Below are 24,077 nucleotides of genomic sequence, written 5' to 3'. Positions count from 1 at the left end.
CACTGGAGTGGATTGCCATTTCCTTCTCCAATGCAGGAAAGTGAAAAATGAAAGTGAAGTCGCTCAGCCGTGTCCGACTTTTAGCGACCCCATGGACTGCAGCCTACCAGGCTCCTCTGTCCATGGGATTTTCAAGGCAAGAGTACTGGAGTGGGGTGCCATTGCCTTCTCTGAATCTCACACTAATAGTTCTTAAAAGCTACAAAACCAAATCCAAGCAAAAAGCTTCCCTTATCTCCTTCCCCAACATCACAGACAGTAACTGTCTTAGAGCAGATCCTTTTGCTAGAAGAGAGATTCTCAAAGAGTAATCCCCAGACCAGCACCTTCAGCAGCACCTGGGAAGCTGTTAGAGACGCAGATTCTTGGGTTCTGCCCCAGGCCTACCAGATCAGAAAGTCTGGGGTAGAGCCTGGCAATCTGTGTGCTAACAGGCCCTGTAGGTAACTTTGAATACACACTACAGTTTGAGAACCACTGTTAGAAGATTGAATATTTTGAGGCTTGACTCCCACCCTGCGTCTGCCTGCCCTTCTGGATGGATGGTGGTGGCAGGCAGGGGCAGTGGGAGCAGCCCTGAGATCTGTGTTCCACTATTAGAAGTAACAGAACCAGACGGCACATGGAGGTCCTGGAAGCCAGACCCCTTAACCACGATCCCTACATGCAGAGCTTTCCAGGTGGAGCTTCATTTTTTACCACCTGCTTATACAATGTCATCCCTTCGTCACCAGGTCTTCAAGAAAACATTTATTAAACACCTAGTGTGTGCCCAGTCTTGAGGTACCAGAAGAGAAAGATGAATGAGCCCATCTCCTCCCTCCAGGAGTCCGCAGTCTAGCACAGGGGATACACACATCAGCTAGCAAGGAGGGAGGTGGGACCCATGCACCACTGTGAGCCTGTGCATGGCACAGAGGAGGACCCAGTGCCTGGGCTTGAGGCAGGGATGGGGGGATGGCTTCCCGGGGGAGGTGGATGAGCTATGGCATGTGAGATAGCAGGACATCACCAGGCAGACAGAGGACGAGGGCCTGTGGGCGCCAAAGCACATTTCACCAGCACCTCTGGGACCTGCAGGATGTTTAGTAAAGCCGGTGGGAAGCAGGCTTCGGGGTGGGTGTGAGGAGACTAAGGAGAGGAAGGTGGGTGGGACTTTATTCCGACAGTGGGAGGCCAGGGGAGGACTGTGTGTATCCGGAGGACCTACTTAATCAGATTTATATTTTAGAGATACCGCTTAAGACTCTAGTGTGAAAGATGGATTTGGAAATGGCAGGAGGCTATTTTAGGGCTTCCCTGATGTCTCAGATGGTAAAGAATCTGCCTGCAATGCAGGAGACCCAGGTTCGATCCCTGGATGGGAAGATTTTGTGGAGAAGGGAATGGCAACCCATTCCAGATTTGATGTAACTATAAAGACATCCTGAAATCACCTAAATCTAATGTCAAATTGAGTCGGACATGACTGAGCAACAACAACAACAGAGGCTACTCTAATTTTTAATGTGTGAACAATGAGGACTTCAGCATAGGAAGGAGGTTAAAGAGAGAGAATCTGGTAGAAGTGGGAGCAGGTGGGAGGAAGCAGCAAGGAGGAGCCTAAAAAGACTTCGGCCAACTTGGCTTCCTGGCCACGCACCATCCAGCACCCGTCCACCACCCCAGCCTCATCTGGAGCCACATTCCACCTCCTTCTTGGACTTCCTGCCCACTGACCTTTCATTTCTTAAACAGTTTTCTTTCCACCACAGAGCCTTTGCACAAGCCTCTACCCAGAATGTCCCCCAGCCCCAGTTTGCCTGATTAACTTCAGTTAATGATCCTGCATGATCCTTCAGTTCTCCAGTATTTCCAATCACAATTAGGACCCTGGTGTGTTATCTTCCCAGGATGAGTCATGTGTCAGTACTTGTCTCTCCCACTAGCAGCAAGCATGGCAGGCCCTGAGTGTCTGGACACTGATGCAGCCCCAGTGCTCAGCTCGGGGCCTACACTTGATGTCAGCTAAGGGAAGCAAATGCAGATCATGGCATCTGGTCCCATCACTTCATGAGAAATAGATGGGGAAACAGTGGAAACGGTGTCAGACTTTATTTTGGGGGGCTCCCAAATCACTGCAGTTGGTGACTGCAGCCATGAAATTAAAAGACGCTTACTCCTTGAAAGGAAAGTCATGACCAATCTAGACAGCATATTGAAAAGCAGAGACGTTACTTTGCCAACAAAGGTCCGTCTAGTCAAGGCTATGGTTTTTCCAGTGGTCATGTATGGATGTGAGAGTTGGACTGTGAAGAAGGCTGAGCTCCAAAGAATTGATGCTTTTGAACTGTGGTGTTGGAGAAGACTCTTGAGAGTCCCTTGGACTGCAAGGAGATCCAACCAGTCCGTCGTAAAGGAGATCAGTCCTGGGTGTTCATTGGAAGGAATGATGCTAAAGCTGAAACTCCAGTACTTTGGCCACCTCATGCGAAGAGTTGACTCATTGGAAAAGACTCTGATGCTGGGAGGGATTGGGGGCAGGAGGAGAAGGGGACGACAGAGGATGAGATGGCTGGATGGCATCACTGACTCGATGGACGTTGAGTCTCAGTGAACTCCGGGAGTTGGTGATGGACAGGGAGGCCTGGCGTGCTGCGATTCATGGGGTCGCAAAGAGTCGGACACGACTGAGCGACTGAACTGAACTGAACTGAAGGGAAGCAATAAAAACACCCAGGCTTCTGATTTGGGCAGTGGGGTAGAAGCATGTAGCAGGAAACTCAGATTTAAAGAAGGAAGGGAATGAGTTCAGTCTGGGGTGGAGATTTTGGATTAAGTTATTCCAAACCGCCACCCTCACCATGGAAGAGCTGCCACAGTTAAAGCAGGATTCCCCAGTCTGCGGCTGGCTTGTACACCTGGAGTTTTAGGAAGGAGATGCGGATGTTGGAGCTGGCAGGGTGGGAGTAGGACTTACGGATCAGGAAAGAATGAGGAGAGGAAGAAAAAAGGTGTGGACACAGGACAGAACTCAGAAAACACCAGTATCTTAAGAGTCTGGTGGAGAAAGAGAAACCAACATAAAATTTTTGTTAAGAAAAAGTTACACCCACCAGACTTCCCTGGTGATCCAGTGGCTAAGACTCCACCTTTAAATGCAGGCAGAGGGGTTTGATTTCTGGGTGGGGAACTAAGATCCCACACGCCAAAACTAAGAGTTCGCATGCCCAAACTAAAGATCCACATGATGCAACAAAGACGGAAGAGCCCGTGTGCTGCAACTAAGACCAGGGACAGCCAAATAAATAAAAATAAAGAAGAAGAAAGAAAGACTCACACAGGAGTGAGTAACCTAGGACAGAGGAGCAGGGTTTCCAGGTGACATTAGAGAAGACACCACCAGTCTCGGTTCCTGCTAACAGCTACTGATTGTGTACCACGTGCCAGGCCTGATCTGGGGCTTCGAGGACATTTGCTCACAGCCACACGCATCCTCATTTTCTAGAGGCAGAGCCTGGATAAGGTCAGATGCCCTAGAGGGTCAAGAAGGATGGGGCCTGAGAAGAGACCACCGGGCTATTAGTAGGTCACCTAGTGAGCACGGAACCCACAGACTCCCAGAGGATAAGGTAAGGCTGCAGTGAGCTAGGATGCTTCTGGAAATGAGGAAGTGGTGATGGGGGTGACAGACCATTCCTTCCAGCATGGCTGCAGAAGAGGAAGGAGTCAGCAGGTGGATGGATGGGACTGTGGAGTCCACAGAGACCGAGCAGGGCTTGTCCTTTAACAGAATAGATCCTGAGCAGGCTCGGAGGCTAAGGGGAAAGAGGCAGGAGGCAGAGGGGAGTTTGAAAGGCAGGGTTAGGAGAGACTGGAGTTCATGGGCAAGATGTGCTGTGTGTGCTTAGTCACTCAGTCGTGTCCAACTCTTTGCAACCCCCTGGACTGTAGCCCGCCAGGCTCCTCTGTCCATGGGGATTCTCCAGGCCAGAATAGTGGAATGGGTTGCCATTTCCTCCTGCAGGGGATCTTCCCAACCCAGGGATGGAACCCAGGTCTCCCGCATTGCAGGCAGATTCTTTACCATCTGAGCCACCAGGGAAGCCCATTGAACAAGACGCCTGACCCCAAAACAAAGCTGCTGACCCAAGTCCCAGTCCTTCAGATGACTTCATCCTAGGGCCAAGAGATTTCTAAGATTTATTTTGGCTGAAGTGCATTCTAGATCAGACTGCTGCATCAAGATGAAAAGAAATGCCTTGGAAATCCTGCTTTGACTGGTTTGGAAGAGAAGGAACATACAGCATCGTCTCACCTTCTATATGGATTTCATCACATCTTCCTGCCACTCTGAACACTTGTGAACCAGTTTTGTAAACGGGAGACCAGTGCATTCAGATAGGGTCCCGGGGTCAGGAGGGCCCCACACTTAGTTTAATGTTTTGCTGTCATTAAAGGTAAATGTTTGCTGTCACCTTGAAATTTTTAATACTATGAAATAAAGGGCCCCTTATTTGCATTTTGTACTGATCCCTGCAAATTATGCATCTGGTGGACTTCCCCTGTGGTCCAGTGGTTAAGATGCCACCTTTCAATGCAGGGATCATGGGTTCAATCCTATATGCTGCATGATGTGACAGATAAAAAAAAAAGCATCTGGTCCTGGAAACCTATGGAAGCAGGGGGTGGAGATCTGGGACTGTCATTCCAAACAGCCACCCTGGTCATGTAAGAACTGCCACAGTGAATGCAGGACCCAGCCAGCTCTAGTCAGGAGTAAAGTTCCCCTCTGAGGTAACTATTAATAGGAAACCTGGCCAGAGTGGTTAGTCACTCAACAGTGGGCATTTTAGTGCCAGTGACAGCTCTGGACCTGCTTCTAGGGCAACCCTTCCTTCAGAGAGACAGGATCTGTCTTGGAATATGGGTAAGCTGATCTGAACTGCCTGGGTTCAAATCCAAGCTCTGCTGCTGATTGACTGTGTGATCTTGGGCGAGTGGCTGAATCTCTCTGTGCCTTAGCATCCTCTCGGGAAAACAGGACGATCGCGGCAGCCCACCTACCACACAGCTGGGAGGCTATGTGAGAGAATACATGGAAAGCAGTGCAGGGCTCGCAGTAAGCCTCAGCCGCTGTCAGCCATCGTCCACACTGCGGATCCACAAAGGGAATAAACCCTAAAGGCGAGGTTGAGGGGGGTGAGAGGAACTAGCAGTTTCTCCTCTGAAGTCTGGGGTGAAGGAGTTGCAAGAAAATAGAATGTTGGGAAACATACATTCTGAAAATAAAGTATTAGAACCATCTGCTATCCTTTTATCACGTCAGCAATCTCACTCTGGAATTATCTGTCGTGCAGAATCAGACTGAGCCCCAAGACAGCTGAAGCATTCAGAGAGGGCTTCGCCCCCTCCTCCGGCTCCCATCTCCCTCCCCAGGGCAGGCTCCTTGGCCAGGCGCCTCTGAAGCCAGCACCCTGGGACCAGTCAACTTTGCCTGTGCACAACCTAAGGTCCTTCTTTTCACCTTGGCAGCTCACACCTGGATCATGTGTTCCCAGCACGGCGCACATGGAGAGGGCCGGTTGTGACAACGAGGAAGGTCTAGCTTGCCTCCCTCTCTCTCCTTCCCCTGGGGCAAATCCATCTGTCAAGCTGCAAAATGAGAGCTTGCCCACTTCCCTACCAGAGCTGGAGTCTCCAGGCAGGACCTCCTGTCTGGAGTTATGAATACCTTTAGGGCTGCCCCAGAATATTTACAGCACGATGCCACCACCACCTCCCCCAACAGCACTTCAACCCTACATCCCTCACTCCTTCTGAGGATGAGGGAGGATGGGGAGGCAGGGGAGGAGGGAGGAAGAGGAGGAGGAGGAGGAACAATCAAGGGCAGTGTGCGTGAACAAAGCCGGCTGCAGAGACAGCAGAATCCTTCCTGCCGGGGAGAAGCGGCCGCCTTCCCCACTGATAACTTAATGACTCTGGCACATTTTCATCAGCCCAACTTGGAGCACGCAGTGGGTATCTGAGCCAGTGGTTTCCGAGAGCCTGAAAGCAGCGACTGAAAGCAATTACGGGATGAGTGTCCAAGAGACAAAGCCTGGGCCTTGGGAGTCACCAGGCTGCATCTCTTTCCCAGCTCTGCCCCCTGGCACTTCCATACAGCCCTCAGGATGCCACTTCCCTTGCTCTGCAGCTCAACTTCCCCTTCTGTAAAAATTGACCCAGCGGGGCCTGTCACCTGCCAATGCCTCCAAGGCAGCCTGCTTACAGACTATCGGGCAGGCACACATTCTTACACGGAGCCTCACGATAGCTCAGGAGGTAGGGACTGTCACCCCATCTCACGGAGGAGGAAACTGAGTCTGGGGGCACTGAGACCACTCACTGAATGGCAGAGGTGGAATTTGAACTCAGGCCTGTTGAAGCACACAGACCCAAAGATGCGCTATTCAGTCTCCATGCACTGCCCCTCCCAGTGCCCGGAGCTGACCTCTACGGCCTCGTGCCCTCTGCTTCCGGTGGAGTTTGTATTGGGAAGGATGGAGGGTGAGAAGAGAGGCACTGGGGATCTTCTCCATGCCTGTCCCTGCTCAGGCAGCACCCCTGGAGCAGGGTGACCCTCCCCCCACATCCAGTCTCCCCTGTGAGCCAATGTCCTCCCTGCTCCTTGGGATTCAGGATGGGGAGGGTTCCCCCTCCCTTGCTGGTACCTTTATCCTGCCCACACCTCCACAGTCACACCGTCATCAAATTCTCTGCCATTCAGCCCTTCTAAGGTTGAACTCTATGGCCAGCTGGGGCCAGGACATAAAAAAACAGGGGCCATGTAGACAGGGGACTCATACTAGTAGGACCAGGCTGGTGCAGGTGTTTGGGGACACCCACACCTTCCTGACTTCCCCAGTGGTTCAGATGGTGAAGAATCTGCCTGCAATGCAGGAGACCTGAGTTTGATTCCTGGGTCGGGAAGATCCCCTGGAGAAGGGAATGGCAACCCATTCCAGTATTCTTGCCTGGAGAATTCCATGGACAGAGGAGCCTGGTGGGCTACAATCCAAGCAGTCACAGAGAGTCGGACACAACTGAGCAACTAACACTGACATCTTCCTGACAACTGTCAGTGTTCTCTCTGGAGAACCATCAGGGGGTGGTGCAGGAATGTCTACACCAATCCTCCCTACCTCCGCCCAGAGTGAGGAGAAGCACCAAGTGAGAAAAGCCCTGCTGTGAGTGAGCTTGGGACTAAACCCAGGGGACGGCAAAAGCCATTAGCTCAGACTAGTGCATGCAGGGTGGAGTGTTAATCCCTACGACTAAGTTAAACACCCAGTCTTTTCTCAAGAGTCAATAATGGCTGTCTAGAACTCAAGCAATGAAAGTGATGGCTTCACCAATGAATGGCCCAGGTCTTGTAACATTCAGGCACCAAGAATGTCCTCTTGGGCAAGCCCAGGTGGGCTTCCCTCCCCCATCCTCTCGAGCCAGAGGCTGGCAGTGCGGGTGGCCCTCTGCACACCTGGGGTCTGGCCTTGGTGATGACACTAACCCATCATGTACCCTTACACACACACAAAAAAAAAACCTTTCTGGGCTTGGTTTCCCTATTTATAAAACATGGCAGTTGCCTCCGACCATCTCTGAGTCTTCCCATTCTAACACTGCACATCTCTTTGTTTCTCTGGGTCCTCTGGGTCCTCCAACAGCAATGACTCCCTCAACTGTGACAAAAAAATGACGTAGGTTCCCAGCAACAGGATCCACCCAGCAGCTGCCTCCGCCCCTCCCCACCCCACCAAGCCAGGTCGGCAGAGGCCTCTCTGTGGCCTCATGTTTCTTTCAGGCCACCCTTGGCACTTACTTTAAGCTGAACTCTTCTGGACAGAAACACAAGGGTCTGGAGGAGGGGTAGGGTGTAACATCTGGATTTTTCAGAGCCATATTTCCCAGGGCCTGCACTGACCCACGTATTAGGAGAGAGCCCAGAGCCAGGATCTACCAAATGCCAGTGATCCACAAGTCCTGTGTCTGCATCAAGGGAGAACGTTCTGCATATTTGAGGAATTTACTGTATGTTAATGTGGCTACAGGTTTAACAAAATAAAATACAAGAAGAACGGAGATAAGCAGCAGGGCTTCCATTTCAAAATACTCTATAACCTGATTCTGTATCCCCAGCAGAGAAATGCAGAAACTCCCCACACCAAAGCATTAAATGTGTTGGTGGAACTCTTTATTGCACCGTTGAGAAGCAGGGTAACATAATTCTGGTGAACTCTGAGGTGAGTCGTCCTATGCCAGTTAATTGGCTGTATGACCTTGCTGCTAAGTCACTTCAGTCGTGTCCGACTCTGTGCGACCCCATAGACGGCAGCCCACCAGGCTCCCCCGTCCCTGGGATTCTCCAGGCAAGAACACTGGAGTGGGTTGCCATTTCCTTCTCCAATGCATTAAAGTGAAAAGTGAAAGTGAAGTCACTCAGTCGTGTCAGACTCTTAGCGACCCCATGGACTGCAGCCTACCAGGCTCCTCCATCCATGGGATTTTCCAGGCAAGAGTACTGGAGTAGGGTGCCATTGCCTTCTCCGGTATGACCTTGGGCAAGTTACTTAATCTCTCCAAACCTCAGTTTGTTTGACTGTAAAATAGAGATAACAATAGTTTTATACCTCATATGGATATTGTCAGAACTGAATGAAAGTGAAAGAAAGTGAAAGTCGTTCAGTCGTGTCCGACACTTTGTGACCCCATGGACTATAGAGTCTATGGAATTCTCGAGGCCAGAATACTGGAGTGGGTAGCCACTGTTCCCTTCTCCAGGGGATCTACCCAAACCAGGGATTGAACCCAGGTCTCCCACATTGCAGGCAGATCCTTTACCAGAACTGAATGAGTCTGTCCTTTAAAGTACTTAGCACACTGCCTGGCACACAGCAAATGTTTACTAAACACTAGCCATTTCTGATCATGAATTTAGCTCTATCAGAATGCTTCCCTGGACCCTCACAACTCCAGCAGCCAGAGCACAGAACACAACTGGGGACTCAGCCCAAGTGTGAAATAAGTACCCTTTCTTGACCTAGTACAAAAAATAAATATTTATTGAGCGTATTTATGAACCAGGCAGTGAACTAATGGTTTTCACACATAACAGTCTCATTTTACCCTCTTGAAAACACTCTAAAGTCAATCTTATTGTCCTCACTTGACAGAAAAAGAAACTCAGGCACAAAGAGGTTTTCATGATTTGCCCAAGGTCATGGCTAGGTTATGTCGTAGTAAAGATGCAAATCCTGGGCTTCTGATTCAAGAGCCATCTTCTTAGGACCTTATAGAGATGCTGCCTTTGATTCTTTATTCTAGTGAATCATACATTAGCCCATCCTTAGCTTCCCTGGTGGCTCAGTGGTAAAGAATCTGCCTGCCAATGCAGGAGACACGATTTCACTCCCTGGGTTGGGAAGATCCCCTGGAGAAGGGCATGCTACCCACTCTAGTATTCTGGCCTGGAGAATCCCATGGACAGAGGAGCCTGGTGGGCTACAGTTTGTAGGGTCGCAAAAGAGTCAAACACAAGTTAGCAACTAAACAGCAACAACGATTAACTTAAAGAGTAAAATATCATTCTTTTTTTAATCTTCATTGAAAATAATTTCAATAATAAATATAACCATCCACAGTTCTGAGGAAGATAAACACAGAAAGGTTAAAAAAAAAATCAGATGCAATATCTTAAAGTGTGGCAGCCCCCAAACATTTGGGAATCTGGCCAGTGTCCTCTCTTATGGGATATCTGGGTGAATATCTGACCTAAATGCTCCCTCAGATGCTTTATTTATGAGACCCAACCTACCGAGTACGTCTCAATGAACCTTACCTGAAGCAGGCCCCACCCACCCATGACATCAGTATAAGTCCCTCACTAACTCTGGGGAAACACGTGTTCATTAGCATCTATGAGACATCCCTGCCTGGATATCCTGCCACGTTACCTCCTCCTCCTCTAGAATATTGCAGTTAAGCCTCCCTCGTGTCTCCACTACTCAGGCTCAAGACTTCAAGAGTTATTCCTGCCACCTCCCTCTCTCTCGCACCCTACACCCTGTCTGTCCTCTGCCAAGTTCTGCGAGTTTCTTTTTCATAAAGGCTCGCCTGTCTGCCCCATCCATTTTGTTCCTGTTGTCACCACCATCCAGACTTCATGTCTTCTCCTTCCCAGAAGAGGCTCCTGTTAGCCACAGGCTTTGGGCTCTCTTCCCTGAACACCTAACCCTAGAGATGAACCGTTCCAGAGATGTCTCCAGGACCATCCACAACTGACCATGGACATACAGGCCAAACTCTAAGCACTTCCACCTGGTGTTTCAAGCATCCTTATCCAACCCTGTACCTCCCAATCTCCCTCCCCAAACACTCTGTGCCAGCCACGCTGGTCTATCTTCTATCCTGGTGTGTGCAACCCACATTCATCAACATTTTGGGAGCAACCACTGGGCTGGGTCTGGGATGCAAGTTGCATATGACACAGCCCCTCTCAGAGGCTCACCGTCCAGCTGGAAGAATGGACAAAGAGACAAACTGTTATCATGCGATGTGAGAGGCAGCCTGTGCAGAGGGAGATATAAGGCAAGGCAGACTCCAGGAGGAGGTGAGTACCAGTGGGGGATAGCGAGATCACAGAGGACAGAGACTGCCCACTGGGATCAAATCTTGGCTCTGCCAGTTACTCAGGTTACACTGCCTGTGTAACCTCAGGAAAGTTAAAAAAAAAACCCTCTCCTCCTCAGAATCCTTATCTGTAGGATGGAGATGATCACACCATCTATCTCCTAGTACTTTCTCAAGGATTAAAGAATTAATATAGATGGGACTTCCCTGGGGGTCCAGTGGTTAAGAATCCACCTGCCAATTGCAGATGACGCGGGTTCAATTCCTGATTCGGGAACTAAGATCCCACATGCTGCAGAGCAGCTAAGCCCATACACCATGCACCCTGAAGCCGCCCTCTAGAACCTGTGAGCCGAAACTACTGAAGCTGTGCCATCGAGATCCTGTGCTCTGCAACAAGAGAAGTCACCGCAACGAGAAGCCCGTGCACCGCAGCTAGTAGCCCCGGCTTGCTGCAATCAGAGAAAGCTCTGGCATAGCAACAAAAAGTAAATAAATATTTTTAAAATATTTTATTTAAATATGAAAAAAAAGAATTAGGATAGATGAAACCGATGGAACATTCCAGGCCCATAATATAAATCAGCAGACTTTTGCCTTTACTATTACTACCTCCCTGCTGACTCCCACATACCCCTCCATCCCTGGAGGCCTCAGTCAATTCAGCATACCCTCACCAAGGACCTGTGTGGCATCCTAGGGAAGCACCCTCTGCCACCTCAGTCCCTGGCCCTGGCCATGCCCTCCCCTGGATTCCTATGGTGCTCACTGTCTTTCTACTCAAAGAAAACTGCCTGTGTTCTCTCCTCCTGTGACAGCAGCCTTCTCTTGCCAACAACACTGGAGACAGAGGAAATGAGGAAAAGGCAAAGGTGGAAGAAACAGTCATTAAGCACATACCATGCATGTGCAAGCATTTTTATAGACATTATCACAGGCAGCTTTCTCAACCGCATCCATCCCCGGTTCACACCTAGGGACAATGGACACTCCCAGCAGCAAGATGATTTTCTTGAAAAATTCCGGATAACAAGCTAACAAGCGGCAGGGCCACAGTCTGACCTCAGGCTTCTCACACCAAAGTCAGCACACCTCCTTCTTCGTGCAGCTCTTGCTAACCCACTTCCCTGAGCCCCAACCAGGACTTGAAATAAGAGAAATCAAAAGGCTGTGCACCAGGCCCTTTGACCCCACAGTTCTGCTTCTGGGAAAAATAAAAGCGTTATGCAAAGATAGAGCTGCAAGACTGTTTCTAATCACAGACAAGTTTTGGTCCAAACATCCCATAAGTGAAACAATGATTGGGCAAACTGGGACATGGCCATATCATGGAACACCATATGGCCCTGAAATGTTGTCATAAAAATGTCCCTATTGACATGAAAGGATGGTCCATGTGTGTTGTTGAGTGGGGGTGGGTTAACGCGGTACATATTATTTATAGGGGAGAGAGGGTGTAGTAGATGGAGACCATAAAGAGAACCCTAAAACAAGATACAACGAAATAAAATTCAAGTTATCTCTGAAGAGTAAGATTATGGGTGATTTTTAGTTTTCCCTTTATGCTTATTTGTAACTTCTGATTTTTCCACAATAAACGTATGCTATTTCTAACTGGATGACAAAGTAATACAAAGGGCTTGCATATAGGTATAAAACAAACTTAAGGTTACCAAAGGGGAAGAGGGGAGGGATAAAATAGGAGGAGTACAGGATTAACAGATGCACAGTACCATATACAAAATAGACAAAACAGCAGGATTCACTATTTAGCACAGGTAACTACTGGGCTTCCCAGGTGGTGCTCGTGGTAAAGAACCCACTTGCCAACGTAGGAGACATAAGAGACGGGGGTTCAATCCCTGAGTCAGGAAGAGCCCCTAGAGGAGGGCATGGCAACTCACTCCAGTGTTCTTGCCTGGAGAATCCCATGGACAGAGGAGCCTGGCAGGCTACAGCCCATAGCATCCCAAAGAGTAGGACACAGAAGCGACTTAGCGCTCATGCATAGGGAACTATATTCAATATCTTGTAATAACCTATAATGAAAACAACTGAAAAGAGAATATATAGGATACATAAATATATAAAACACATGTACATATAATCGAGTCACTTTGCTGTACATTTGAAACTAACACAATACTGTAAATCAACTATTTATACTTCAATAAAATAAAAAGAGGGTGTGGGTTACAGGCAAGGCAACCCTAGGTTTGGTGATCAAGGACACGGTTCTTGAGAGAGTGAGAAGGTCTGAGGGCATGAATGAGAAACTTCAATCACTCCCCAGCCCTGTCTCTGACCAGCCCTGCTGTGACAACCTGCAACCTGAGTCCATGATGCGAGGACACTTAAATATTTAAACAATCCCAGCTTTGCAGGAACAAATGCACAGGGTCTCTAGGGATCAATCCCATGCCATAGGCCCTGCTCCACAAATCACGTTTCTGGGGCATGGAGCCTGTCCCACCCCTCCCCCGCTGCACCCCACACAAGGACCTGCGAGATAATATCCGCAACAACTGAGTGATGAGCCCGGCTTCCCTCCAGCGACAAGGGCAGCCAGCCTGAAGCCCACATTATTGGCTTTTCTGCTGCAGCTCGAAGCTAGAAGCATGTGAGCCTTAGAGAATGTGGGGCCTTAATGCCCTCAGAAAATTTTTAATAAGACTGCAGTGGTCATCTGATTCTTCCTGTGCACTCAGGTACGAGGGGAAACGGCAGTGATTTTTAAGGAGGCTGAGGTCAAGCAGCCCTGGAGGAGCACACGGCAACCCACTCCAGTATTCTTGCCTAGAGAATCGCATGGACAGAGGAGCCTGGCTGGCTGTGGTCCATAGGGTCACAAAGAGTCAGACACAACTGAAGCGACTGAGCACGCACACACACACGCACAAAGTCAAGTAAAGTTTCTGAAACTGTGGGAGCAGCTGGGGCTGCTCTAGGCCCCTGCATGTCGGTTTCCTAATGTCCTATACCCCAACATACTATGTCCCAGGGAAAGAGCCTCGCTATTAAGCCTGGGAAGAAAGGAGCGCATGATGGGGGAAAGGCAACTGACTAAGGAGGTCTAGAGACTCAAGAAAGGAGCTGGGACTTCTGCGGCGGTTTAGTGCTTAAGATTCCGCACGTCCAATGCAGGGGGCCCAGGTCTGATCCCTGGTCAGGGAACTAGATCACGCATGCCACAACTGAGATCCAGCGCAGACAATTTTTTTTTACAAAAGGAGCTCCCAGGGCTTCCCTGGTGGCTGCGTAGTGAAGAACCATCCTGCCAACTCAGGAGGTACAGGTTCAATCCCTGATCCAGGAAGATCCCACACGCCACAGAGCAATGAAACCTGTGTACCACAACTATTAGGTCTGTGCTCTGGAGCCTGGGAGCCACAACTGCAGAAGCCTGAGCACCCTAAAGCCCGTGCTCCACAACGAGAGAAGCCACTTCGATGAAAAGCCTGGGCTCCACAGCCCCTGCTCGCTGCAACTAGAGAATGCCCGTGCAAAGTAATGAAGACCCAGTACAGCAAAAGTGAATACAAAAAATTTTCAAAAGAAAAAAAAAAAGGAGTTCCCCATCATTGACAAATGAGAAAAGTGGTGTCATAGCCACTTGAGGGGTGGAATCAAGGTAGATCAAGGGGGTCTACCCCCAGATCCTGCTTTTTGTCCCAAACATGCTCCCTGGGGTCTATCACCTGGAAGACCCAGGCCCTATTCTGACACTGGCCGAACTGGACAGAGTTACAAGCCCACCAGGTTTCTAGAAGGGAGGCAACACAGTGAAGTTATGCACCACACAATCAAAACTACACTTCAGTGGGGTGAGGGCGGTAGGGGACAAAGTTCTTGCTCATATGGAGACCGAGTTGAGACTGACAAGACTCAGAGGTGAGTCAAGTTCCCAGGAGGGCTTCCATCACATCTGTGTGCCTTCTGTCACTAATCTATCCTAATAACCCAGTTAGGGGTGGGAGGTAGAATGATTTTAATAGATTTAAATTGAAAAGGCTCAAAATTATGTAAACTATTCCATTCCACTTCAGCTATAATTACTACCTGATTCCAGCTTGCCAACCTGACACCGGGAAGCCGGCTGTCAACAGTGGACAGGGCTTCACCTCATAAATAAAATGTGCTTGCTCATTCATTTATCGTTAAGGCATGTTGTTTCCTCAGCTTTCAGGAGAACCCACGTCTCTTTCGGTGTGCAGCAGGACATATTTGTTATTGCTGTTGTGTAGTCATTAAGTCACGTCCAAATCTTTGCCACCCCATGGAACGCAGCACACCAAGGCTCCCCGTCCTTCACCATCTCCTGGAGCTTGCTCAAATTCGTGTCCATTGAGTTGATGAAGCTGTCTAACCATCTCATCCTCTGCTGCCCCTGTCTTCTTTTGTCTTCAATCTTCCCCAGCATCAGGGTCTTTTCCAATGAGTTAGCTCTTCGCATCAGGTGGCCAAAGTATTGGAGCTTCAGCATCAGTTCTGCCTATGAATATTCAGGATTGGTTTCCTTTAGGATTGACTGGTTTGATCTCTTGCACTTCAAACGACTCTTAAGAATCTTCTCCAGCACCACAATTTGAAAGCATCAATTCTTCAGCGTTCAGCCTTCTTTATGGTTCAACTCTCACATCCATACCTGACTACTGGAAAAAACCTAGCTTTGACTATACAAACTTTAGTCGGCAAAGTGATGTTTCTGCTTTTTAATACACTGTCTAGATTTGTCATAGCTCTCCTTCCAAGGAGCAAGCGCCTTTTAATTTCATAACTGCAGTCACTGTCTGCAGTGATTTTTGGAGCCTAGGAAAATAGGAAAATAAAATCTGTCACTGTTTCCATTTTTTTTTCCCCATCTATTTGCCATGAAGTGCTGGGACTGGATGCCATGATCTTCATTTTTTGAATGTTGAGTTTCAAACCAGCTTTTTCACTCTCATCAAGGGGCTCTTTTGTTCCTCTTTGCTGTCTGCCTGTATAGTAGTATCATCTGTATATCTGAGGTTGTTGATATTTCTCCCTGCAATCTTGATTCCAGCTTGTGCTTCATCCAGCCCGGCATTTTGCATGATGTACTCTGCATATAAGTTAAATATGCAGGGTGACAATATACAGCCTTCACGTACTCCTTTCCCAATTTGGAACCAGTCCGTTGTTCCATGTCTGGTTATAACTGTTGCTTCTTGTCCTACATAAAGGCTTCTCAGGAGACAGGTGCAGTGGTCTGGTATTCCCACCTCTTTAAGAATTTTCCACAGTTTGCCGTGAGCCACACAGAACCAAATTCTCTATCAGTGTGGATGAGGGCATATTAGCCAGCAGTCTGTGCGAAGATGTCTTGGGGTGTGTCCGTTCTGGAGCTGGAGAAACAGGATTCACACCCCAGGTTTAGCATTAACTAGCTGTGTGACCTTGGATAAGTCCCCTCACCTCTCTGAGCCTGTTTCTTTTCGGTAAAGTGAGCTCAATTGTCCCTGTCTCTCAAGGTTGGTGCTGGGATTTATAGAAGCAATGTATATAAAATGCTTAGCACCGTGCTCTGCACACATAAGTACCCATTAGCAGATGCTATCACCATAATCAGAAAAGCCTGGGAGCAAAAGACAAGTGTTGGTGAGAATGTGGGGAAGTCGGAGCCCTTGTGCACTGTTGGTGGGAATGCCAAATGGTGCAGCTGCTGTGGAAAACAGTACAGAGATTCCTTAAAAAATTAAAAGTAGAACTACCATATGATCCAGCTGTCCCACATCTGGATATTTATCCAAAAGAGTTGAAATCAATATCTCAAAGAGATATTAGTACTCTGAGGTTTGCAGCATTTTTCTCAGTAGCCAATATGTGGAAGCAACCTAAATGTCCATCAGTGAATGAATGGATACAGAAATGTGGCACACACACACAATGGAGCACTGCTGCTGCTGCTGCTGCTAAGTCGCTTCCGTCGTGTCTGACTCTGTGCGACCCCACAGACAGCAGCCCACTAGACTCCTCTGTCCCTGGGATTCTCCAGGCAAGAATACTGGAGTGGGTTGCCATTTCCTTCTCCAATGCATGAAAGTGAAAAGTGAAAGGGAAGTTGCCCAGTAGTGCCCGACTCTTAGCGACCCCATGGACTAGAGCCTACCAGGCTCCTCCGTCCATGGGATTTTCCAGGCAAGAGTACTGGAGTGGGGTGCCATTGCCTTCTCCGAATGGAACACTAGTCATCCTTTAAAAGGAATATTGCATTATTCAATATATAATAACATAGATGAACCTTAAGAACACTGTGCTAAACAAAATAAGCCAGTTCTAGAGAGACAAATGGGCTTCCCTGATGGCTCAGATGGTAAAGAATCTGCCCACAATGTGGGAGACCTGGGTTCCATCCCTGGGTTGGGAAGATCCCCTGGAGGAGGGCATGGCAACCCACTCCAGTATTCTTGCCTGGAGAATCCCCACGGACAGTGGAGCCTGGCAGGCTACAGTCCATTGGGTCACAGAGTCAGACATGACTGAGCGATTAAGCACAGCACCACACAGAAAGACAGGTATGGCATGATTCTACCTGTATGAGTTATCGAAAGTAGTCAAATCCATAGCATCAAAGACTGGAATGGCAGTGCCAGGGGATGGTGGGGAATGGGTGATAGGAAATAGCTAACTAACGAGTATAAAGTTTCCATCAAGCAAGACGAGCAAGCTCTAAAGACCTGCTGTATGACGATGTGCCCCTATTCAACAGCCTATAATGTTCACTTAAAAATTTAAGAGGGTAGGTCTCAGGCTAAGTGTTTTTCCTACAATGTAATTAAATTTAAATTAACTTTTTTTTAAATTTTTTTAAAAACAGAGAAAGAAAATAATAACTTCACAAATCACTTCTATTGTGCCCCACAGAAGGGCAAATGGGTGCATTGTTCCTCCCTAAATGACTGAAACTTAGAGACAAATATTCTCCCTCTTCCTAAACATCATCCCACCACCACCATCTTCTTTCCCATGATGCTCCTTGAACATGTGAAAGTGAAAGTCGCTCAGTTATGTTCAACTCTTTGTGACCCATGGACTATACAGTCCATGGAATTCTCCAGGCCAGAATACTGGAGTGGGTAGCCTTTCCCTTCTCCAGGGGCTCTTCCCAACCCAGGGATCAAACTCAGGTCTTGCCCATTACAGGCGGATTCTTTTCCAGCTGACCCATGAAGGAAGCCCAAGAATACTGGAGTGGGTAGCCTATCCCTTCTCCAGGGGATCTTCCCAACCCAGAATCGAACCAAGGTCTCCTGCATTGCAGTCAGATTCTTCATTGACTGAGCCATCAGGGAAGCCCCGAGAAAATGGGAAAGTGAGTCTCTCAGCAGGAGTCTGCTGTAGTCATGAAAAGAGAAAATCCAGAGCTGGGAACAGTTAGGAAACAAAGTGGCAAATGCCTGAAATGATCTTTAAAATACTCTAGTGGCTCAAACCCAAGATTTCTCGCACAGATCTATCCTCTGTCACCATCCCACCTATAAAAGGGAGTAAATTATATTACTGGGATTTAAAGCTATTGAGTAAATTAAAGTCAACTGCTGGGTTGCTGAATTTTATATTAGACTACTGAGTTTTATAACAATGTTGAAAGAACAGGAAAGACTCTAAAGAGAGCAACTAAAACAGAAATGCCAGCCAGTGACACTCTGCCTGGAGAATTCTTGGAGCCTCCAGGACGTTCAGATGCGAAAAGCAGGGAATAATAAAAGGGCTGATCAGTCACAGGCCAGAAGCCTTCGGATCTGAATGAAGTAGAAGAATCATTCCCAGTATTCCTAAGTATCCCCTGAGAAGCTCTCAAAAGATGCAGGTTTAATAACATCTCAGATATCTTTGCACAGGTCGCCCAGGCCCACACTCTGACCAACACCGATAGCCTTTCCTACAAAGTCTTGTGCAGGTGCTTTACTTGAAGAGATTGAACACTCTCTCCCCTTCAGCAAGAGATTAAAAGGGAAGAAACAGAGCTATAATCCTGAAGCTGGGTAGACTTTCAGGATAATTAATAGAGATTGGTTACTTGCTGGAAAATGAAGGATTGGGTAAAAAATAAATTATGTTTAGATGATTGAATATTTCCCTGAGATGGAATAAATTCAAGGACTGAGTGAAAGGTAACAAGTAAACTATCCATCACCCAAGTTAGCAGGTAAGATAATATTTCAACCACTCATCTTGAAAGGGAACCTTGGACTGAGAACAGAGCAGGATGACTGTATAGGAATAGACACCAGGAAGGGTTAAATACAATCACACCTGAAAAAAACTAGCTACAAGGACTCCACAGAAACCTGAGAAGAGGCGGTGGGGTCCAAGGTGGCCTAATATTTTTATAAATAACTCAAAATATGCAGTGGGGATTATGCAAATCAAACCACACACAATACAAAAATGGCAGGGATTGCGAATCTGTGAAGAATGAAATTTAACTACTGGGCACTGTCTTTAAATTTGCCTTTATTGAATCTTGTATATTGAAGTCACATATTATTGTATCTCTTTATGGAAACTCAATAGGGCTGAATGCAGAGTGATTTATGGAAGCAGGAATAATCAAATGCATAAGTAGAAAAGAGCACACACCTGGAGAGGCATTAGCCCGGGGGTCAGGACAGGCACCAAGTAGGAAATGGTTGAGACGGTGCACAGTGCGAGAGGGTGGCCAATTACTTCTGCTCTCTACAGATGCAGGTGGTGGTAAGAGCCAATGTGTAAAATAAACAAGGAAATGTGTCTGTTACTCTTTGAACCACCTGGCCTTGGTACTACTTTCAATGAGAGTACTGAGTTTAAATTAAACCTGGAAGGGGATTCAGAGCAGGGCAGCACAGAAATTATGCGATGTATTCCTAGGTAAACCAAGAATACAAGGAGATGTGAAGAGGGCCTCCAGTACAGATGAAATGCTGAATGTGCCTATTGGTTGGGAAAAGATGCACAAAGCTAAGCGGGCCTGTAGGAAAGAAAAAATTCAGCTCCTATTAAGGGAAAAAAACAATCATTCAAAGCACAGTTGGAATCATGGAAGAAAGGGCAGCTTATGGTAACACCATCCCTGGGGACATTCGAGGAGTTGACCAGACACCTCTCTACTTAGGATGCATTAGAGATTATTAAAAGCATTCCCTGCTCAGATCAGGGGTGGGAGGTGGGCCTTGCGACCTCTCCAAAGGTCATTCCTATCCCAAAGGATCACATGTCTGAAGGGCACCAGATAAAAATAAAGTCTATTAATCACTGAGCTGCCACAGTTTCCTAAGAGAGCCAGACTAGAGAAGGGCAGTTCACTGCGGACCTTGTTCCATCGAGGGAGGAAAAGGGAGCCCTGTGTAGGCACAACCAACTGCAGAGACTTCCAGAAAGCCTGTAATCAGGCCTCCCAAGCACCACAGGGAACACAGGAGGAGGAAGAGACCCCACGGGGAGGGGAAGGAGAACCCGCAAATGGCAATGAGAGCCCCTAAACAAAGCCACAGAAGCTGGGGGAGAGGGTGTGAGCCAGGCCAGGTGGGGACACCCACAAAGGGCACATCCTGGATTTAACGCTAGGGAGGCAGACCTTGGAGACAAAGGAGCGAAGACAGGAACCGAGGGGAGGATGGAAAGGGGTGCACGGGTATGTCTGGGATTATTATGGGCTGGGAACCTGATGAGAGCTGGAGAGACAGAGCAAAAGGTAATCCCACTGTCTGTGGGGGCAGAAAATCACCTAAGAAAATGCAGGCTTTTAAAAGAGCTGCAATGTCCCAGCTCCTAAGCAGCTCTTGGCATTCTTGATAGCTGGGCTGCTCCAGCTAGACACAGCGGGAAAGCCTGCTGCCGGGGCGTCTGAAGCACCCTTCCCAGCCCTGAACCAGTCTCCCGAGGGGCTAGCATGCTTGGGCTTTTATGTGTCAGAACAAAACTGAACACCTTCCAGGAAGCAAAACCCAGAAGGAAGCAAGCACTTCCCGGCACTGCCAAGAGACATCAGACCCCCATGCCCTGCTTCGTCCTCATCCTGAACCTGGGTCCCCTGGGCATGGAGAGGACTCGTCTCAGGACTGTCATCTGCCCGGTGCACTAAACAGTCAAATGGGGGTCATGGAGTTTGAGTTCTTCTAGCAAAATGTTCTCCAACCAGCAGTCACCCCACCAGTCACAGAACAACTTGTGGAAATCAAAAGAGGCCAGCGAAGAGGGAGGAAACACACGCAGCACCCCCGATGCACTGCCTGTGCCCCGCAGGGTGGGTGGGGCGCCCGAGGGACCACTGTGCCCAGCCCAGCCTCAGTGGTCCCACCGCAGTCTCTTCTCACCCATGGCAGAGCTCTGCGTCCTCAGAGAGAAGGCAGGAAGGGAAGATGGTCAGGGAGGGCGGTTTCAAGGGCCGCCCCTGCCATGGAGCGAGCAGATGGTGCCCGATCTGGTGAGGAGACAACTAGGGCAAGGATCTAAACCCACCGTGGCCCAGTGCTCTGGTGGGTGAGAAAGACAAAGCCCTCTCAGGCTGACAGCAGTCCCTCCAAAAGCTGCAGGTCTCCAAGGTCCACCTGCTGCCACTGTTCCCACAGCTCTGCCCTCCTCAGTCCCTCCCCAGCTCTGTCTGCAGACCCTAAACCCCGGAGCCGGGGAGTCACTTGTCCAGAGATGTTCCTGAAGCCAGTGAGGAAGGCTGGAGATGGATCGCAGGCCATTTATTAAACTAAGTCATCGTCAGAGAAAGATTCATAACCTGCCTTACCTAGGACAGGAGAGAGAGAGAAAGGAGAGAGAGGAAATTAAAGGGAAACAAATGAAAAGCCGCTGGAGCCAAGCACCTCTGTTGGAGGATTTTGAGTTATGTTTTTGTTTGTAATTCTCTGAAACAGAAAAAGAAATAGAGGATGAGCCTTACAGAGACAGAGAGAGTGAAAGAGAGGGAGCCAGAGGAAAGCCACGAAGGAGGCCACTTCAGGGAAAGGAGCACAGGGCAGGGAGGCCCCCCAGGCTGGCTTCTCCCTCCTGCAGCAACACCAGGCCTGGGGGAGCGGCCAGAGGAGGTCAGGTGTGACTGCAGTGAGGTAGCAGCCGGCAGGTAAGCTGAGGTCTGGGCCCGAGAGGAGGAGCCAGCAAGCTCCGGGCTGGAGCAGCTCAGGGAATGGTGGGGGCCCCAGCAGGAAGGTGGCATCTACTGTACTTACTGTCACAGACGTAGGGCTTGTCATGGTCTTCCTGCGAGGCAGCGTCATGCCTCCTCCTGCCACCTGCGGAGCCACGGGCCTGGGGAGACACGGGAATATCGGGGTGCTTGTTATGCTGACAATCACTGTGGTTCCCCAGTGTGTGTTCTGTGAGGCCCTGAGCACTTCACCTGGATCTCCTCATTCAACCTTATACTCCACTCGTACCTATACCAACCCCACTTTATGGGCCAGGAAACTGAGGCCCAGAGAGGCTAGGTAACTTGCCCAGATGACTCAGGAACTCACTTGCATCACTTCATTAAATCCTCACAACTCCAAAAAGCAGGTGCAACTATTATCTCCATTTTGCAGATGAGAAGACTGAGGCAACAGAGAGGTGAAGCAGTTCACCCAAGGTCACTTGGTCACTAAGTGCTGAGCCAGGACATAAACTCAAGACAGTCTGACTCCAGAGCCTTGGGCAGTCCGAATTCCCATCCTCTACTGTTGCCCCCAGGACCTCTTTCTCCAACTCCTCAGCCCCCAGGTTTGCTGACACCGCACGCAGATGCCAAACCCGCTCCCCTCGGCAGCCAAGATGGTGGGGAAATGAGAGCAAGCAGCATGAGCGTGCAACTATCACCCCAGACTCCTGTGTTCACACCCCCTCCACCTCAAGTCTCTCAAGAGCGAGCCAGGTCCAGAATTGGGGCAGGAGCCCAGGCCCGTGGGGCACTCCCCTCCCCACTTGCTCAGCCTACTCCACGGGGTGGGCATCTGCTGAGGCCTTCCTGTGTGGTCTGCCTCCAGTCTCCAGCCAGTGGCCAAGACCTTGACACCTCAAAGTCTCCTGGGGCTGGACTCTTGACATCCCCACCGTGTGTGCATCTCCCAGAAAGGGCCAGCATCATCTGGAGGTTGGGGGGCGGCATGCAGGGGTGGGCTCCACCTCCAAGGATTGACAAGAGCAGCCAGAGAGGAAGCTGGCAGCTCGGCAGCCCTGGGACAGTGGCTAAGAGAACATGGCAGGGTTTATTTTTAGACCTTTGTGAGTCCTACAGCGGTCACGTGGGTAGCACCCTAGCCTCCTCCGGGTCATTTTCTGGTAATGAGTAGCACTAAACTCCCAAGCAGGGAAAGGGCCCGCTGGGGTCTTTGGGGACAGAGACAGGAAGGCGCAGTGGAAGAGAAATAAAACATGGCAGCACCTGGTGTGCAGAGCAAATGGGACCTGGCCTGGAAAAGTGGTCCCGGGGGGCTTCACAGTCAAAAGGCCTGAGATGCTCTCTCTCTCTCTCTCTCTCTCTCTCACACACACACACACACACACACACACACACTTTCCCTGGGGACATCATAGCGGAAAGGCCTGTACCCCAGTCGCGTGATGTACACCCTCTCCCCAAACACACACAGTTCACAATCAACAACCACCCGCCAAGCTACCGCGGCCACCACCTCCTTGGTTGTCTCTCTCCAAAACAAATTAACAAAATTCCCCCTCCCTCCTCCCCTCCCTCCTCCCCTCCCCTCCAGGGTGCTTTCCCGCCTGGCCTCCCGCCCCCCCACCATCCCTGCACACCCCGCCAGCTAGCAGCCCCCTCCCCTCACCCTCATTACTCAGAGTTGACCCCAAGAGGGAGCTGTGTGGCCCTGGCAGCCACCCTCCCCCAGGCACTGACAGGCCTCCCTCCCTGCCCACGTTGAGGGTGGTCACCCTCAGCTGCCCGCGCCCACCCCCCAACAACGTCCCCTCAGAGAAGCCGGGGACAGCTTGACGTGTGCAGCCCGCAGCCCTGTCACAGCCGCCTCGGAGCAGGTGAAAGCAAGTCAAGCAGAATGACAGAGCCAAAGGCAGACTCGGGGAGGGGGCTCGGGAGACTAAAAATACTTCCCGCCCGCCAGGGAGGAGAGGAGGGGAGCCAGAACTGGGAGCAGCCCGAGAGGGAGGGGGGCCCCCGTCGAGAGCCAGGGCTTGATAACGCTCTCACTCTCTCCCTGCACCTCAGTTTCCTCAACTGCAGACAGGGATCGTGGCTCCAGGGCATCGGGGACACAGGCCAGGGATGCCTGCAGTGGCTGGTATGTATGTATGTGACAGTTGCTCAGTTGTGTCAGACTCTTTGCCACCCCATGGACTATAGAGTCCGTGGAATTCTCCAGGCCAGAATACTGGAGTGGGTAGCCTTTCCCTTCTCCAGAGGATCTTCCCAACCCAGGGATCAAACCCAGGTCTCCCACATTGCAGGTGGATTTTTTACCAGC

General features: G+C 49.5%; 1 protein-coding gene across 16 annotated transcripts in view; it reads right to left on the bottom strand.

Moving 5' to 3' along the window:
* Window positions 1–24,077, bottom strand: part of DPF3 (double PHD fingers 3) — a 285,381-nt gene that overhangs the window by 91,960 nt on the left and 169,344 nt on the right. For 15 of the 16 annotated variants that reach the window (XR_015134063.1, XR_015134065.1, XR_015134062.1 and 12 more), the window contains one exon: window positions 21,831–21,909. Coding sequence is in view for 10 of the 16 variants with exons in the window: in XM_086319922.1 (XP_086176048.1) it covers window positions 21,831–21,909 (79 nt within the window). In the remaining 6 variants the exon portion in view is untranslated. Of the gene's footprint in view, window positions 1–13,579; window positions 16,014–21,830; window positions 21,910–24,077 lie in introns of those variants that run through there. The other variant, XM_086319923.1, reaches the window with a different exon arrangement.

This window comes from Bos grunniens, chromosome 10, assembly GCF_055505025.1.
Source record: "Bos grunniens cultivar Pamir isolate PY7600 chromosome 10, Bosgru_T2T1.0, whole genome shotgun sequence".
NCBI lineage: Eukaryota > Metazoa > Chordata > Mammalia > Artiodactyla > Bovidae > Bos > Bos grunniens.
This window is presented reverse-complemented; position numbering and strand designations above follow the sequence as displayed.